Source organism: Urocampus carinirostris, chromosome 16 (genome assembly GCF_059441175.1).
Source record: "Urocampus carinirostris isolate Australia breed hairy pipefish chromosome 16, RoL_Ucar_1.0, whole genome shotgun sequence".
NCBI classification, from domain to species: Eukaryota; Metazoa; Chordata; class Actinopteri; order Syngnathiformes; family Syngnathidae; genus Urocampus; species Urocampus carinirostris.
In genome coordinates, this window is record NC_142364.1 from 21,926,866 (window position 1) to 21,941,314 (window position 14,449).

At 41.6% G+C, this 14,449-nt stretch overlaps 1 protein-coding gene across 1 annotated transcript in view; it reads right to left on the bottom strand.

Moving 5' to 3' along the window:
• nup214 (nucleoporin 214) overlaps positions 1-14,449 on the bottom strand; it is a 29,263-nt gene that overhangs the window by 13,918 nt on the left and 896 nt on the right. Inside the window, exons 2-26 of the mRNA XM_088356100.1 lie at positions 12,612-12,807; positions 11,958-12,112; positions 11,642-11,840; positions 11,500-11,570; positions 11,356-11,419; positions 10,415-10,518; positions 10,016-10,122; positions 9,874-9,940; positions 9,676-9,799; positions 8,432-8,590; positions 7,999-8,353; positions 7,213-7,361; positions 7,044-7,132; positions 6,865-6,954; positions 6,649-6,798; positions 6,414-6,572; positions 6,239-6,342; positions 6,003-6,176; positions 5,304-5,392; positions 5,161-5,244; positions 4,778-5,092; positions 3,607-3,774; positions 2,172-2,283; positions 1,849-1,912; positions 1,626-1,746 (exon numbers count right to left, since the gene is read on the bottom strand). Coding sequence (XP_088212226.1) covers positions 1,626-1,746; positions 1,849-1,912; positions 2,172-2,283; positions 3,607-3,774; positions 4,778-5,092; positions 5,161-5,244; positions 5,304-5,392; positions 6,003-6,176; positions 6,239-6,342; positions 6,414-6,572; positions 6,649-6,798; positions 6,865-6,954; positions 7,044-7,132; positions 7,213-7,361; positions 7,999-8,353; positions 8,432-8,590; positions 9,676-9,799; positions 9,874-9,940; positions 10,016-10,122; positions 10,415-10,518; positions 11,356-11,419; positions 11,500-11,570; positions 11,642-11,840; positions 11,958-12,112; positions 12,612-12,807 — 3,469 coding nt within the window. The remainder of the gene's footprint in view (positions 1-1,625; positions 1,747-1,848; positions 1,913-2,171; positions 2,284-3,606; positions 3,775-4,777; positions 5,093-5,160; positions 5,245-5,303; positions 5,393-6,002; positions 6,177-6,238; positions 6,343-6,413; positions 6,573-6,648; positions 6,799-6,864; positions 6,955-7,043; positions 7,133-7,212; positions 7,362-7,998; positions 8,354-8,431; positions 8,591-9,675; positions 9,800-9,873; positions 9,941-10,015; positions 10,123-10,414; positions 10,519-11,355; positions 11,420-11,499; positions 11,571-11,641; positions 11,841-11,957; positions 12,113-12,611; positions 12,808-14,449) is intronic.

The window sequence follows — 14,449 nt, forward strand, 5'->3', positions numbered from 1 at the left end:
CTTAGAATTTTGCACTGATACTATTAAAGTAAACTCCTTTCAACTCACTGGGGGTGTTAAGTACAAAATTACATTTTGAGTTGATGTAATTGTTCGTTTTGCATATTTGAACGTTTCTGCTCCCAGGTTTCTGGTTGCGGTCTTATTGAGTTGTTTTGAACAAACCAAACCAAAGTTTAAGGGTGTTTTTAAAAAAGTAACACATTTCTATATTTGTTGTAGTTTCTTTTTAAATATATGGAACCTTTTTTGGAGTTGAAACATGGACATTTTTTGTGTGTATTATTTCAAACAAAACTCATTTGGTGGAGGATTATCAGAGAAAACAAAGTAGGGCCAAATCAACCCATATTGCTTACTGGTCAAAAATGCTTTAAAAAAGTCCTGGGTGCATTTACAACAGTTTTTTGTGCATTGCGATCATGGTAAGGTCCCTTGCTTGTGTGTCAACTTTGGCTGACGCCAGGTCAGTGCTCTGATGCAGAAGACTTGGTTTGGCCTACCTGACTGCTGACCAAAGCTAAATCCTGTAGACGAAGAAGTGGTGTTATTACTCCCAAACAGAGAAGCTTGCCCAAAAGTGGAGCTCTGTCCAAATGCGGAGGTGCTGCTCTACCCAAAAAGTCCAGCGCTAGTGCCACTCGACGTGTTGGCACTAGTACTCTTGCCAAATAAAAAGGACATAGCGTTGCTTGGTGTTGCTGAACCACTGGTGGTGGCAGTGCTGGCGCTTGCTCCAAATGCAGACTGTCCAAGAGAAAAGTCACTGGCTGTCGCAGCGTTGCTTGCGGGTTGGCCAAACACACTCGGTTGGCCGAAGACCGACTTGCCGAAACCAACTCCGGTTGAAGCGCCAAAAGCCGAGGAACCAAACGCCAAGGGGGCTGTGGAGGTGATTGCGGCAGGTTGCACAAACACTGTGGCGGGTGCAGCAGCTGAAAAGGCAGATGCGCCATCACCGACGGCGCTTCCCGAGGATACAACATCAGTGTTGGCTGTGGCCTCAGGTGCAGTCATCCTGTTGACAGTGGCTGTCACAGCAGTAACGCTACTAGTGGTTGGTTGCGTAAAAATAGACCCAGGTTTTTCCGAAGTGGAAACCTGGAACACTGGTGTTGCAGGGGCAGCCGATGCAACTTCCGAAGTAGTGTCTCTTGTAGCGAGTGGCACTGAAGGAGTCGCCTCTGCAGGGACTAATGCTGCAGCATCAGAAACAGGATCAGTGCCTTTAACGGCAACCACATCCTGCGAAGATATAGGAGTTTCTAGTGGTGCTATGCCCTCTATGGAAGGTTCTGGAGCAGGGTCTTCATTATGTGATGGAAGCTCTGAAGTGGTAGGTTTGGGGTCTTCAGTTTGTTCATTGGGAGCTGCCAAGAGGCTGCTAAAAGTCGTGTGCAGCCCAGAGACAGACGTGTTGGATGTTGTTACACAGAAACCTAACTTAGGAGTGCTCTCGGGAGGTTTAAACAAGCTACCTGACTTGGACAAGTCTGCTACTAGAGAGTCGCCTGCAGACTTCAGATCACCGCCAAACCCAAACTGTGACTTTACTTTTTCAATTACAGCCCCTCCAAAGACAAAAGCAGTAGTAGCCGGAATAGGTTTTGACGCAGAATCTTTACCTTCTTCCCCCTGACCGACACGCAGTCCGGAGAAACTGCCTATGGTTTCTCCTCCAGTCGTTCTTGCATGAGGGGCACTTGTGGTTTCATTAGATGACCTTAATAGTCCCGGGCTGGGATTCTGCAACACATCATTAGCATTTTACAAAATTACAAGGATTGGTGCTGGGTAAAAAAAAGACCAGGATTCAAAGATATATTTATCCAACTTTTTTTAACTTACACGTTTGGGAGCAATAGTAGCAGGGACCTGCAGCGACGCAGCAATTGGATTTGATGGTGATGAACTACAAAAAGATGTGATATTTCAGATAAAAATACCAAACAAAAAATAGCATGGGTGAACTTTACGCTCGACTTTCTGGTGACTCTACTCTGGTCTGCATTGTTAATGTTGAGTAACAGAGGTCGAAAACACTAACAAAACATCAAAAAAGCATCGACTAAAGCATACAGAATATTACCTAATGAGCAGTGTCAAATTAATAGCGAAGTAGCATGGAACATTGAAGAGTTGTTGCAGACCGTGACTAAAGTAAAGAGTACCTATTGATCGTAGGGGTTGAGCCAGGATCCTCTTTGTCCTTCAGCTCCTGAACATTAACCACTTGGGGTACAACTTTTAAGGCGGACTCTGTCAAAGTAGTGCTGAGAACTGCTGTTACATAAAAGAAATGAAAAAAAAACACAGAAAATGTAATTTAATCCTAATTCTGCTTGCATGGTTCTGTCGCCACCAAGTGACTTTAAAAGGCAATGTAACATCTTTATCGATGGAAAAGTGACCCCTCAAACCTAGAAGTAGAACTTTAAATGCTCAGTTTTAATGGAACTCCCTGATTTCATTCCGGTTTGTGGAATACGGCAGCATAGCCCAAATTTTCCTTATAAATTTGAATAGGGTCTTTCAAGTGGCTATGATATAACACACACTCATGTTTCAGGTAGAGGCAAGATGGGGCCTAAAAAAAGTTCAAAGACCAAATAACTAATTGCAGGACTGAGCCTGAAGCAAACCCAAAATTTAATGTTTGTTAAGACATGGATGGGGGAGTGATTTATGATAATAAATTAAAGCCCGTCTTTTGTGAAGAAAACTAAGTTAGACAAGACTGTTGAAATGTTTATTTATCTTTTATAGTTCCGTTTTATTCCATCTACGCTTTTTTCTAAGAGTTGTCAGGTGGATAGAAGAAAGGGAGAGGAAGTAGTTTTTTGAAACAATGTTTTTTTTTCTTCTTCAATAAAAGCGTAGCCACACATAGTTTAAGTCTATGAAATGAATGATCTGAAATGATCTGCATTTATATAGCGCTTTTCAAGTCAATGACTTCCCAAAGTGCTTTACATTGTGCTTCACATTTCCCAATAGCGGCCGTGATCTGTGCAGCCATGTAAGGCGCTAACCTGCTTATTGGGGGTAATTGGGGGTTCAATGTCTTACCCAAGGACACTTCGACATGTAACACGGACAAGCCGGGATTCGAACTGGGATCCCTTAATCCTAAAACGATCGCTCTACCTCCTGAGCTACTGCCGCCCAGAGAGAGAGAGAGAGCGAGTTGTCTGTCCCTGTGTGCCCTGCGATTGGCTGGACACAAGTCTACAATTTTATAAACATATAGATATCTCTCCTCATATATATATATATATATATATATATATATATATATGTATATATTTAAAAGTCAGCGAGGGAGAAGCCCATTCCAACCCGAAAGTATAAATGTTGAATTGGGCCGGGCTTGGACTCATACTTTGGAGGTGAGATCTCAAGCCTGTTTCAAGAAATGAATAACTTTGGCTCAGATTCCAAAAACACTAAGTTCCTCTGGTAACAACCAGACACAACATGACCGGTAGTAGCGAAAGGTGTGACACGATGGATGGAGAGTTGCTTATATGTATCAATTCCTCCAAAAATGTAATGTTTATGAATTGTCACAAAAAGGAAATTGGGATTTAATTTGGTTATCTTTACCTGCATTCTGGTTGGCCATTAGCCTGCGCATGGCAGCGCTGGCGGCTGCCTGCTGAGCAGGGATGGTGACGGGCACATTCTTCTCAGTGGGCGGCGCACCATGCTTGACCGTTTTAGTAGCAAGGGTCGTGCTGTCAGCACCACTGAGGTTGATCTTATTAGAGGGAACTGAAATGAAAGTTTTAAGATAAACATGTCTGAAACAATAAGCAGCAGTTTTAAGAACCAAATGTTGGTCATAAGCCCATTCGTTTTTCTTATTGTGTAAAAAGCTGCAGACAATTTGCGTTATCGGTTAAAATAAGTGCCATTGTTTTCAATACTCTTGCAATCCCGCAGTTCAGCTTTCACTGTCTCATAGCATCACGTTGTGCATCGTGGTATGCATTCTTTTTGACTACTTTCCGATATTGGTTATTTGTGCTTGACTGGCTTTTCTGGCCGTTTCAAGTTTTTCTGTCAGTTTTAATCAAAGCGTATCAACAGTGAACAAATATTGTCTAATGGGCTTGCATATAAAGGATTACTTCGCGATGTACAGCCAAAACAGGTCTGTTGGTGTGACTTGCCGGTAAATTGTAGTGGGCAGTGTGTTCCTTATACACTGGACCAAACCATTACAATTATAAGCGCTATGTGCACACCAGACTGGACTCTGCGAACATTTGGACCGTTATAGATTTGCATGAGTATCAATTTATCTCAGGAATAGAGCCATATATGGCTTACAAGCTATAGGTTCCCGACCCCTGAACTGGTGTAGTTGGTCTGGTGACTAGACCATTAGAGACACAGACGACCCATTAAAAGGCATTCGATTTTATCTCATTACCCAACTTATTTTAGTCACGGTACTAAATTATTGAAGTTGTTATTGGGCGAGGCTGCGAGAATATTGTCAGACATTAAACTAGTCCGTTTTACCACTAAAATGCATTATTCTTTCGCTAACTCACAAATTCTTTATTAAGTGCACAAAGGCTTTTCCTGCTGTGATTCAGGTAAAATTCCAGTTTCATTCAATGTTATGTTAACAACCATCCATGTCCCTTGTGCTAAGATTTGGTAGCGCTAACCAGTTCGATCCCAATTGCCACCATTGTTAAAATGTATTGACTGATCAATAATTGCCTGTATGTAGGTATACAATAAATATATTAAGTTTACTTACTCTGGCTTGCAATTGGGCTCAGTCTGAAGCCCATTCCTGCCACTGCCTGCATTTTGCTCAACGGTGTAGATTGGATGGCTCCAAAACCAGGTTGGATGGAGGGGGTCCTCACCACTGTGGGGTGTCTGGGAAACAGAGGCGAGTCCACGGCAGCCTTAGAGAGGAGCTCAGGCGTCAGATCTTCCTCCTGCTCCTCCTCAACCTCCAAGTGAGGCATATGAGGCTCCATCGACTGTGAAAGAGACGAGGTCGAGCTAACGTCATCTCGGTCTTCGTAGTATTTTGGTGATAGGAATGCTGAACGTGACAAGTTGGCTTGAAGGAGAAAAAGAATATTGTGTTTAATAATAAATTATTTCGCTCTTTTTAGCTTGAATGACTACCTGGTGCAGTTGAACGAACAGGTGGCATGTGTCCCTTTGAGAGGAAGTTGCGCAGCTGGTACTGTTTTACTGGTGATATCTTGACTGAAACGAAAAAAGACACGTGTAGACCTCGTTATACAGAAATATGCAAAGGTTTTTACCAGGAGATGGGCGCTTGGCTTTGGGAGAGGTGTCAGGTCGGTCCGTCAGCAGCACATCCCTTAAGGTGTTAGTCAGCTCGCTTTCAACACTGTCGTAGAAGACAAAGGTTTGCTGTGTACAGGTCTTCAACGATTAGCCGAAATTGTCGACAAAAATCGATAATGGAAATAGACCACAAATAATTCAGTTGTCAAGTATTGAACGCCAGGCACATTTTCCTAACATAGTAAGGCATCTTACATGTTTATAATCTTGCTGAGAGTAGCTTATGCGCAATAAAGTCTGTTTCGAATGGTAATATACAGAAACGACGGCATCAATATCAAGTCCGCATACCAACACTTCTTAAGTTTGGGAGCATCTTAGCCTAGATTTGGCGAATAAAAGGAGTACAAGTTTGCAGGTAAACTTTGGTTATCATGGCACTCGCACAGTGGTGCATGAACATTCAAAGAAAGAGTTAGTTGGACAGTTGAGCTAAACAGAGTTCTACACGCCTCTGTAAGATTTATACCAACAATTAAGTCAATACGGTTTAATAACATGCATTTTACAAGCGTATATTTCGCTATAAAAGGGAGCTTGAGCGTTATGCCAGACTGTGCCTTGGATTACATTTTAAATAACTGAATTAACAGAGATTCAAAATGAACCCATGCCTACCCATGAGATTTTCTCTTCTTACATGATAGACCCACCTTTCAGATAGAACACGGTTTTGATTTGCTGTGGCGCCATCCGCCTTGTTGTAGAGGTGCAGCGAGGTGAACTCATTGACGAGCTGATCCAGCCTGTTCTTCTGTTGGTTGATGATGTAAAGGTTGTTGGCAAGGGTGTTAAACAGACCCTCACGCCCAGGCACCGCCAAGTGCCTGATAACATGCCAAGTGGTCAATAACTCAGAATGCTCAATAAATGGGAGGTCTATGCATACTTTTTCTTTTTCTTTTTCTCCAAGTGTCTTTCCCATTCAACATCCAGAACACCGTTGACATCTTCTACAGCTAACAAGACATACTGATAGAGCCGGCGAATTTCCTACATGAGCATCAAATTGACAATGGTTAGCTGCTCTTTGCTTTGAATTTCAAATATGGTTGTGCTTTCACCTTGAGTTGTTCCTCACTGCGACGATCCAAAGGTTTTTTGTACAGAAGTTGTCTGTAATTTCGGTCCCTGCTGAGCTCAGTCTGAGACTTTGCTTCCTCTGTCCCGGCGAAAGCCTCAAGTAAGGTTGTTTTCAGAATGCCGATGTCACCATGCAGAGACTAGAGCGAATATACGTTCATAAATCAAATTGTTCATAAAAAATAGAGGTGAACATCTTAACGTCAAAAACCTTACTTCTGTGGTTTCCTTAATTTCCAAGGAAAAAATATTCAGATCCTCAGACTCTTTCCTAAGTTCTCTCATCTCCTCGTTAGTTCCGACAATAAAGTCGGCCAATGAACTCCTAGCCTTAAAATCCTCAAATTCTTTTTGAAAGTGTGAAATCTGACAAAAACAGAAAACGTAATGAATTTTTTTCAAAAAAGTGACAAAACAGAGTCAATGCCTCACCTCATCCAGAATTCCAGTCATGATAGGATCTGATTCTTTCTTTGGCTTAGGCTGCTGTTTCTCTACCGGCTTTACTCCAGCTTCTGTTGCCTACAAAAAGGATGCCAGATTGGTTTGTCTTTTTACAAAACTTGCCGTCTCTACAGGAAAAGGAAAACTGGCTGCAATCAAAATAATACCAGTTGGGTTTGGACGCGGCTCTGAGGAGCAGGTGAAGGTTTTTGGAAACCTGTAGGTGGTGTGTTGTTTTGTACCTGACGTATCGGGGCTGATAAGAAAGAAATCAATGAACGTTATAAGTGATTAACATAAATTACACAACACCTTGTAGTTAATAATCGTGCTGACTTGACAAAGTCGTTGGCTTGATGGGGATGGTAGTGGTGGTGGTGTCAGCAGCAAGGGAAGGCACACCGTTTGAGAAAACACTTTTGGTCACGGGCGTTGAGAACTGGTAAGATGGCGGGGGGGCTGCTGGAGATTCTACTGCTGAAAACCTTGAGAAGATGCACAGGGGAGTGCAGTTGACAATCTAACAAGTCTTTCCACATCTAATTCAACAGTACTCAAAACCTACAAGGTAAAGCATTTTATACTGTAAAAGCACTTTAATTGAAAAACCCATGTGAGACTGTCAAAAGCAGCGTTTTGCTGTTTGTAGCGTCACCGTTTTGTACAAACAAGTTAATTATGAATGAGATTAAGGGTTAATGATAGTGATTAGATATTTGTTTATTGGAAATTTAGTTTCTATAATTCAAATACTTTTAATTTATGTTATATAATTTGTTTTTGTAATGCTGTTTTGAGTGACAATTTTTAGATATTTACTTTAGAATTTTGGGGTGTGGTATATGGATTAAATAGGTGACAAACTACAGTGCACACTGTAAAAGCAAACGCAATATTTTAACTGCACGGACAAATATTCAAAACATTAACAATCAGTCAATCCAATAGCCGATTTCCTTATTTGTGGAAAAAGCACCATCATTTCAATATATTAAAAAGCGCCTGGTACAAATCCTCTGTGGATGTTTCAAAGACTCCTTAAATTTTTTCCTTGTTTTTTTGTTCTAAATCTTAAAACATTTTTACGATTAAGTTTAGTTACATTTAGTCTTAAGGTCTTACCTTTCATTCAAATTAAGTTTGACTGCTGTAATGGAGGGCGTGGCAATGTTCTGGGGCGTCGGGGCTGCGATCTTACTCGAAGGGGTGCTGAAAGAAAATGCGGAAAGGGCCGAGGGGGGCTCTGCGGGTTTCGGAGCGGCAAACGAGAAGCTGGAATCCCCGGAGCCGAAGGTTGTGGATGAGCTCAGGGAGAAGGCGGGAGGGGCAGAGTCTCCGCTGATGGCTGGTATTGAGAAAGTCGATAATGAGGGGGCTGTGGAAACAAGGGTAAAAGGGGAACTAACAGATGTGGTGGCCACTGAGGTCACTGGGAGTTTGGGTAAGGCCGACGGGAGGCTAGTCGCAGAGAAAGGAACTGAAAAACAAATAGATTGCAAAAACAATACATTAGAATTTTGTCAAAACTTGTTCCGGATAATTTTGAAATTTTTACCTGGTTTAGGGGGTCTTTCGCCTTCTGTTGTCGGTGGTGCACACGGTACGATCAACTGCTTGATGCCAGGGTTAAAGTTTAGCAGCGAAAAAGGGCAGAGCAATCCCTCAGTAGATAGCATGAGCAAAGTGGGAGCTGGGGGCAATGACTTTTCATCGCCTTAAAAAAAAAGAAAAAAAAAGGAAAATATTAAATATTTTGGAGGTGGATAAAAAATACAGAAAATAAGGCTATTCTAGCACAGTCAAAAACACCAAAAAGAGGACATTAGCCAGATTTATAAAATCATGAAAAATCTATCTACCTTGATTTAGACATTGTGCTTAAAAGTGCATATACGTTATTTTTCAAACCAGAAGAGTGTGGCCAAATTAAGTGTTGGATTCTGAAATGTTGGGATGTGACCAATATGCAAAGTCAACAATACATCACTAGACAAAGATCCAATTTTTTATTGCCTTTTTAAAAATGCATTTGTACAAGATTTTATTTTTCTGCAAGATAGCATAAAGCTGTTGTTGAAGACCAAATGGTTGCTGAGGCTCAGCCAACTTATTTTTCCTCCCGGAGAATCAGTTTTAAGCTATGTGAAAAAAATGCAAAATAAATCTCCATATAGTTTGAAAGCAAGCATGAGAAAGCGAAAAAAAACGAGCCAACCAGGCACTCATCAGTATTCAGCAGCAGGGGTGTCTGGGCCGCCTGCTTGTTTGTTGTGGTACAAAAGCTCGCTTGAGACATTTTTAATAAATGCCTCATTTACCTTCCCCCCAAACCCATCACACTTTCGGTCTCTCCATGTGATTTCTCTATCCTCTGCTGCATGTTGACCATTTAACATCTGAAAATGCCGCAACAAATTGCAGGCTTTTTGTTATGATGGGAGAGGCGATGCAACAAATAAGTAAAAAAATATCTGTTGAGGTGTACGGCAATTATTATTCCCTATGTGAATTCTGTCGAGCAATGAAGAGATGGATTTGGCTGGGGCACATTACAGAGGTGGCGCAACACATTAAATGTTATTGATGCATTTTCGACACACAGAAAATGGCTTCCCTTGAGTTCTTAGGGTGACCAATGTTAAAGTGTTTTTCACATCTATTATTTTATCTTTATAAAACATCTGCCACATCAGACCCAAAACATCCCAAACAAAGTAACTCTACTTTGTTTGGCATGGGTGCTGCAATTGTAAAATACATTTTAATTAATTCTTGGCATTAATTGAAACAGGCACTTACTAATGCGTATCTCCTGCTGGCTGGTGTAGTCAATGGCTAAGCCTAGTGGTAGAGTGTCTTCACTGGTCTCAGAGACGGGTAGTTCAGCCCTGCTTGCATCCTCCAGCATCCACAGCTCCCAGATCTAATGAAATGAGTAAATAAAAGAAACGTAATACATTCAATTTCCAACTGATGAATGCAAACTTTGTAAAGCACCTTTTCATCTTGTCTGGAAATGACACTGACTTCAATGGAGGCTGCAGACGCGGCTAGAAAAATGTTCCTGCATAAAATAAAGCATGTTTCAAAGTCATCAAAATGTCAATGTTCTCCCTATTGATATGTTCAAGTCACTCACCAGTCTTCTATGTGACTGAGGAAGTAGTGGTGCTGTCGCTCTGTGCAGCAGCCGTATACAGTGTCGCTGAAGTTCAGGTATTTTGTTTCCACTTTTTCATCCTTTTTCTGGGTTAAAATAAAAAATATATTTGTTTTAATTAGGGTCAGACACAAATCTAAACTGTGAAGCAATTTGCAGTGTTTAAGGTTGAGTGGCCAATTTGTAATATATTAGCAATGCACTACAAGAATATATAAACACAGCATACAGTATATAATATTTGGACTGCAATTTTTTCATACAGATAGCATATTTACACCACAGCGAAAACTGATTCCTTGAAATAAACGTATCGGGTTGATACCCAAACGTAGTTTAGTGCTTGCAACTCTCTGGCGATAATTCCCTGATACTCACAGGAATTGTGATCAACACAAGCTCGGGTGGGGTCTCCGGGGAGCCATCGGCTGCAGCATAGACCACAGCAAAAGAAAACGTCCTCAGCCACAAAACATCTAGAACTAGAACAATAAAGGGGATGATTATTACAAAGACCAATAGAGAATGAGAGTGCTGTATTTATCAGAGTAACTACTGCTTTAAAACTACCACCACTACTTTATTTCATTTTTTCCAAAATTGTTTTATAAAACACTGTTGGTGGAATGGAACAAATAAATACAAATCAAAGGGAATGACAATTATGGAAACCAGCCAGATTTAACTCAATTTTTAACATATTTAGGTCACATCCAAGTAGAAGTAGAGGTAAGATGGGGCCTAAAAAAAATCTATCCCGACCTGGCCCAAGGATATAAAAACCCGAACCAGCCCATAGCTCGACAGATTAACTTGATTTGAGGGACCCGGCCCGACAAAAACCCGGATTTTCACATTTTATTTGTGGTGAGGAACGGTGATTTTGGCAGTCAACGAGAACAAAAAGCCTGGCGCCAAGGTGCGCAGCATTTAGGCTTCCCTGATGACCTCGGAAGGGCTATTTGTTTGACAATGAACAGCCTAGCGCTGAGGTGCACCCTTATCCGGAGTGCACAGCATGCATGCTACACTGACTACCTCAAAAATGTGATATTGCCGTTTCAAAAAATCAGAGATGTCAGAAATCAGGTCGGCAACGTAGCATGCATGCTGTGCAGCTCCTCCACAAAAAAGAAAAAAGGAAACAGAACAAATGACAGGTGGATAATTCAAAAAAAAAAAAAGAAAAAAAAAAGAGAGAAGCCCAGCCGGGCCCTACTCTAATTGACATTTCATGCCCGAACCTCGTCCGAAATTTATCTCCAAGTAGAAGTCACAAGGTGAGACATATTGAGAAATGTGTATTGAAAATGAATTACCTTTAACTGGGTCATCAGAGGTGTAGAATGGTGGGCAAGGGATCACTTTCTTCTCCTCAAAGGTCTATTATTTAAGAAATCAGGAGGTCCATTAATAGTAGAGGGGTTTCTTTTATTTTATTCAAATGATGAATTTTAACTTACTGGGGTATACTGGCTGACAGTGCCATTCATTTTCCCCACAGCAACCTGTTTCCCTTTGGGGCTCCAGCAAACTAGAGGATGACATCACAAAGAAGTAAACATCGAGTCCTTGCTTTAAAGTGGCGTAAATCTCTTCACTTACGACACGTGACGCCAGTAGTCGCGGGGAGAGTGGCCTGAACTCTCACATCGTCGCTGACTTCCAATATGAACATACTGCCGTCGGAGAGACACAGAGCCAAAATGGACGCCTGGGTGGGGTTCCACTTGAGGTCCAGCACCAGAGTCTCTTGTGGTACTGCTGGTTGCCACGACGAGAAAGGAAACTTTTGTGGTCGGGCCTGGACACACAGAAAACTCGTTTTCAATAGATGTGCCGACAATGAAGGATGTTAAATGGTTTTTTCTTTAAGAAAGGGAACCTTGAGTTGTCGGTCAACCGTGATGCATTAGGTTACCTGGTTAACAAAAGTGCGGATGTCATAGAAGCTGACGAAGAGCATCGATTCTTCCGAAACGGCGCATATGGACAAGGTAAGCTCGTCGCTACTCAGAGCCAAGTTATGAAGCGTTGAATCCAGCGTCACTTCCACTAGAGCTGATATTCCTTCAACTACAAGAAAACCATGAAAATACACAGGAACATGATTTCCAAGATTTGACTACTGTTCTGATATCCACCACTTTGTTACATCATGTTATTGTTTTAAGGGGAGGGGGGGATTAGTTGCAGGCTGTATCCTTTATTTTTTTTTTACATCACCTCAGTCTGTGCTTAAAACCCATTTTTACAACAACTACTCTGTTTTGATCGGGTTTCAGGTTGGGGAAATGGGTGTACATGGCTCTCAAGTTGAAAGGAACTGTTAACATTTTATATTTTTAAATCAACTGTTATAGCACTACAGGTTAGACAAAATTACAACAACACCTGGAGCTAAATAGAAATAAAAAGTGGAGATTATAACAATAGTAACTGATGTGTGGTTCAAAGGAATAATTAGAGCACATACAATTTCAGCTTTTATAACTAACGAAGGTCTCCATCATGTCATCATCTAATCTACATGCATTATACCGATCATAGTGGTCAGACCACACTATCATTTTACCAATAGTGTTGGAGTTGCCATCCTGTTTGTCAGCGGCAAGGATGTCTTGCGTGCGGTAGACTTTGAAAATTCTCCCCGAAGCGGCGAACGTCAGGCCGAACTTGTTGGAGACAGCGAGCAAGCTAGAGCGCTCTCTAGGCATTTCACCCAAAGGCTCAAATACTTTGGCTTTCTTCATCTGACGGAACTGAAAGTCCTGAAAGCAAAGAGCAAAGACTTTTACAGAATATATCCATCAAATGTCGACAGTTATTAGACTTCCACGTGGGCTCGAGATTCCAGTAAACTTGAAACAATTGGCACCAGTTGACTATTCACAAGAGTCATTCTTAAAATAAGGTACTATCACTAAAGATGTCCACTGATGTGGAACACTCAAAGGAATTGCGGTCACAATGGCATTTTTGTTTGCAGTGGTTAATTAGATCAGAGTGTACCAGGGTGCAGCACGGTGGCGCAGTGGTCAGCGTGTGTGCGGCACAGTTCTGAAGGTCGTGAGATAAAACCTTCCTGTGCGGAATTTGCATGTTCTTACCGTGCTTGCGTGGGTTTAGTCCGGGCACTCTGCTCTCCTCCCACATTCCAAAAAAACATGCATCTCAGGTTAATTGGCTGGTCCAAATTGTCCCTAGGTGTGGATGAGCGTGTGAGTTGTCTGTGCCTGTGTGCCCTGCAACTGGCTGGCAGCCAGTTCAGGGTGTCCCCTGCCCACTGCCCGAAGATAGCTCAGATGGGCTCCCCCGTGACCCTACTGAGGATAAGCGGTGCAGATAACGGATGGATGGAAGTCCCAGATTGATTGCGGCATGTGGGTTGAGTGATTAGCACGTCAGCTTTGCAGTTCGAAGGTCCCAAGTTCAATTCCGAACTTTCTTGTGCGAAGTTTGCATGTTCTTGCAGTGCCTGCGAGAGTACTCTGAGCACTTGAGTATCCTCCCACATCCCCAAAAGATGCATTTCAGGTTTAATGGTAACTCTCAACTTTCCAAAGGAATGAATGTGTGTAGGAATGAATAGTTGTGTGTCTATGTGTGCCCAGTGGTTGGCAGGCAACCGGTCCAGAGTGTTCCCTGCTAAGTGCACGATGTCAGACAGAGTGGGCTCCCGTGACCCTAGTGAAGAAAATGAATGTCCCAGTGCTTTAAAAGTCTAGGTCACTCTGGATTTTTTTATGTCCCCAACTATGTTAATATTAAAAAATAGAATAGTCTTTATTGGCATTGTCAAAGTATTTTCCTTACGTTGAAACCCCCCTTTCTCCACACTTGAAAATATTTAAAAATCTCAACGATTGGCGTATAGAATTCAGCGTTTTCCATTCATAAAGTCTGATGTCACTCAACCACCACCCACTGCCATCATTAACCAATTTTGGCCCAGGTTGATTTATCACATTGTTCCATCACAGACCATGTATTTAAAAATCATAAAAACAAAATTACAACTTAGAGAGTTTAATGGTGTTGCCTGTTTTCAGGATCACTAGCAATTAATAAAGCGTTGCAGTGAATTTAAGGGAGTTGGTGTTTTTTTTTAAACCAGTGTGAGGATATTTTAAAAGACTTTAAAGGGATTAATTGTTTAGAAGACCAACAGGAAGCTAGCATCCTTACTGGACATAAATGTGGAAGTGCTGCATAATTGCAGTCCCTTGTTTTGAGTAAAATCAATTATTTTGTTGCTGATGTAGTACCTTGACAACTGACCCCACCACCACCTTATATTATAGTATGTAAGAAGTGAAGTTTGTACATGGTTCCTACAGCTTAAGGCATGTTCAATTCGAGACTTTTTTAAATGCCTTTAGAAATCATATTTAAGACCAAGTCGAAACATAA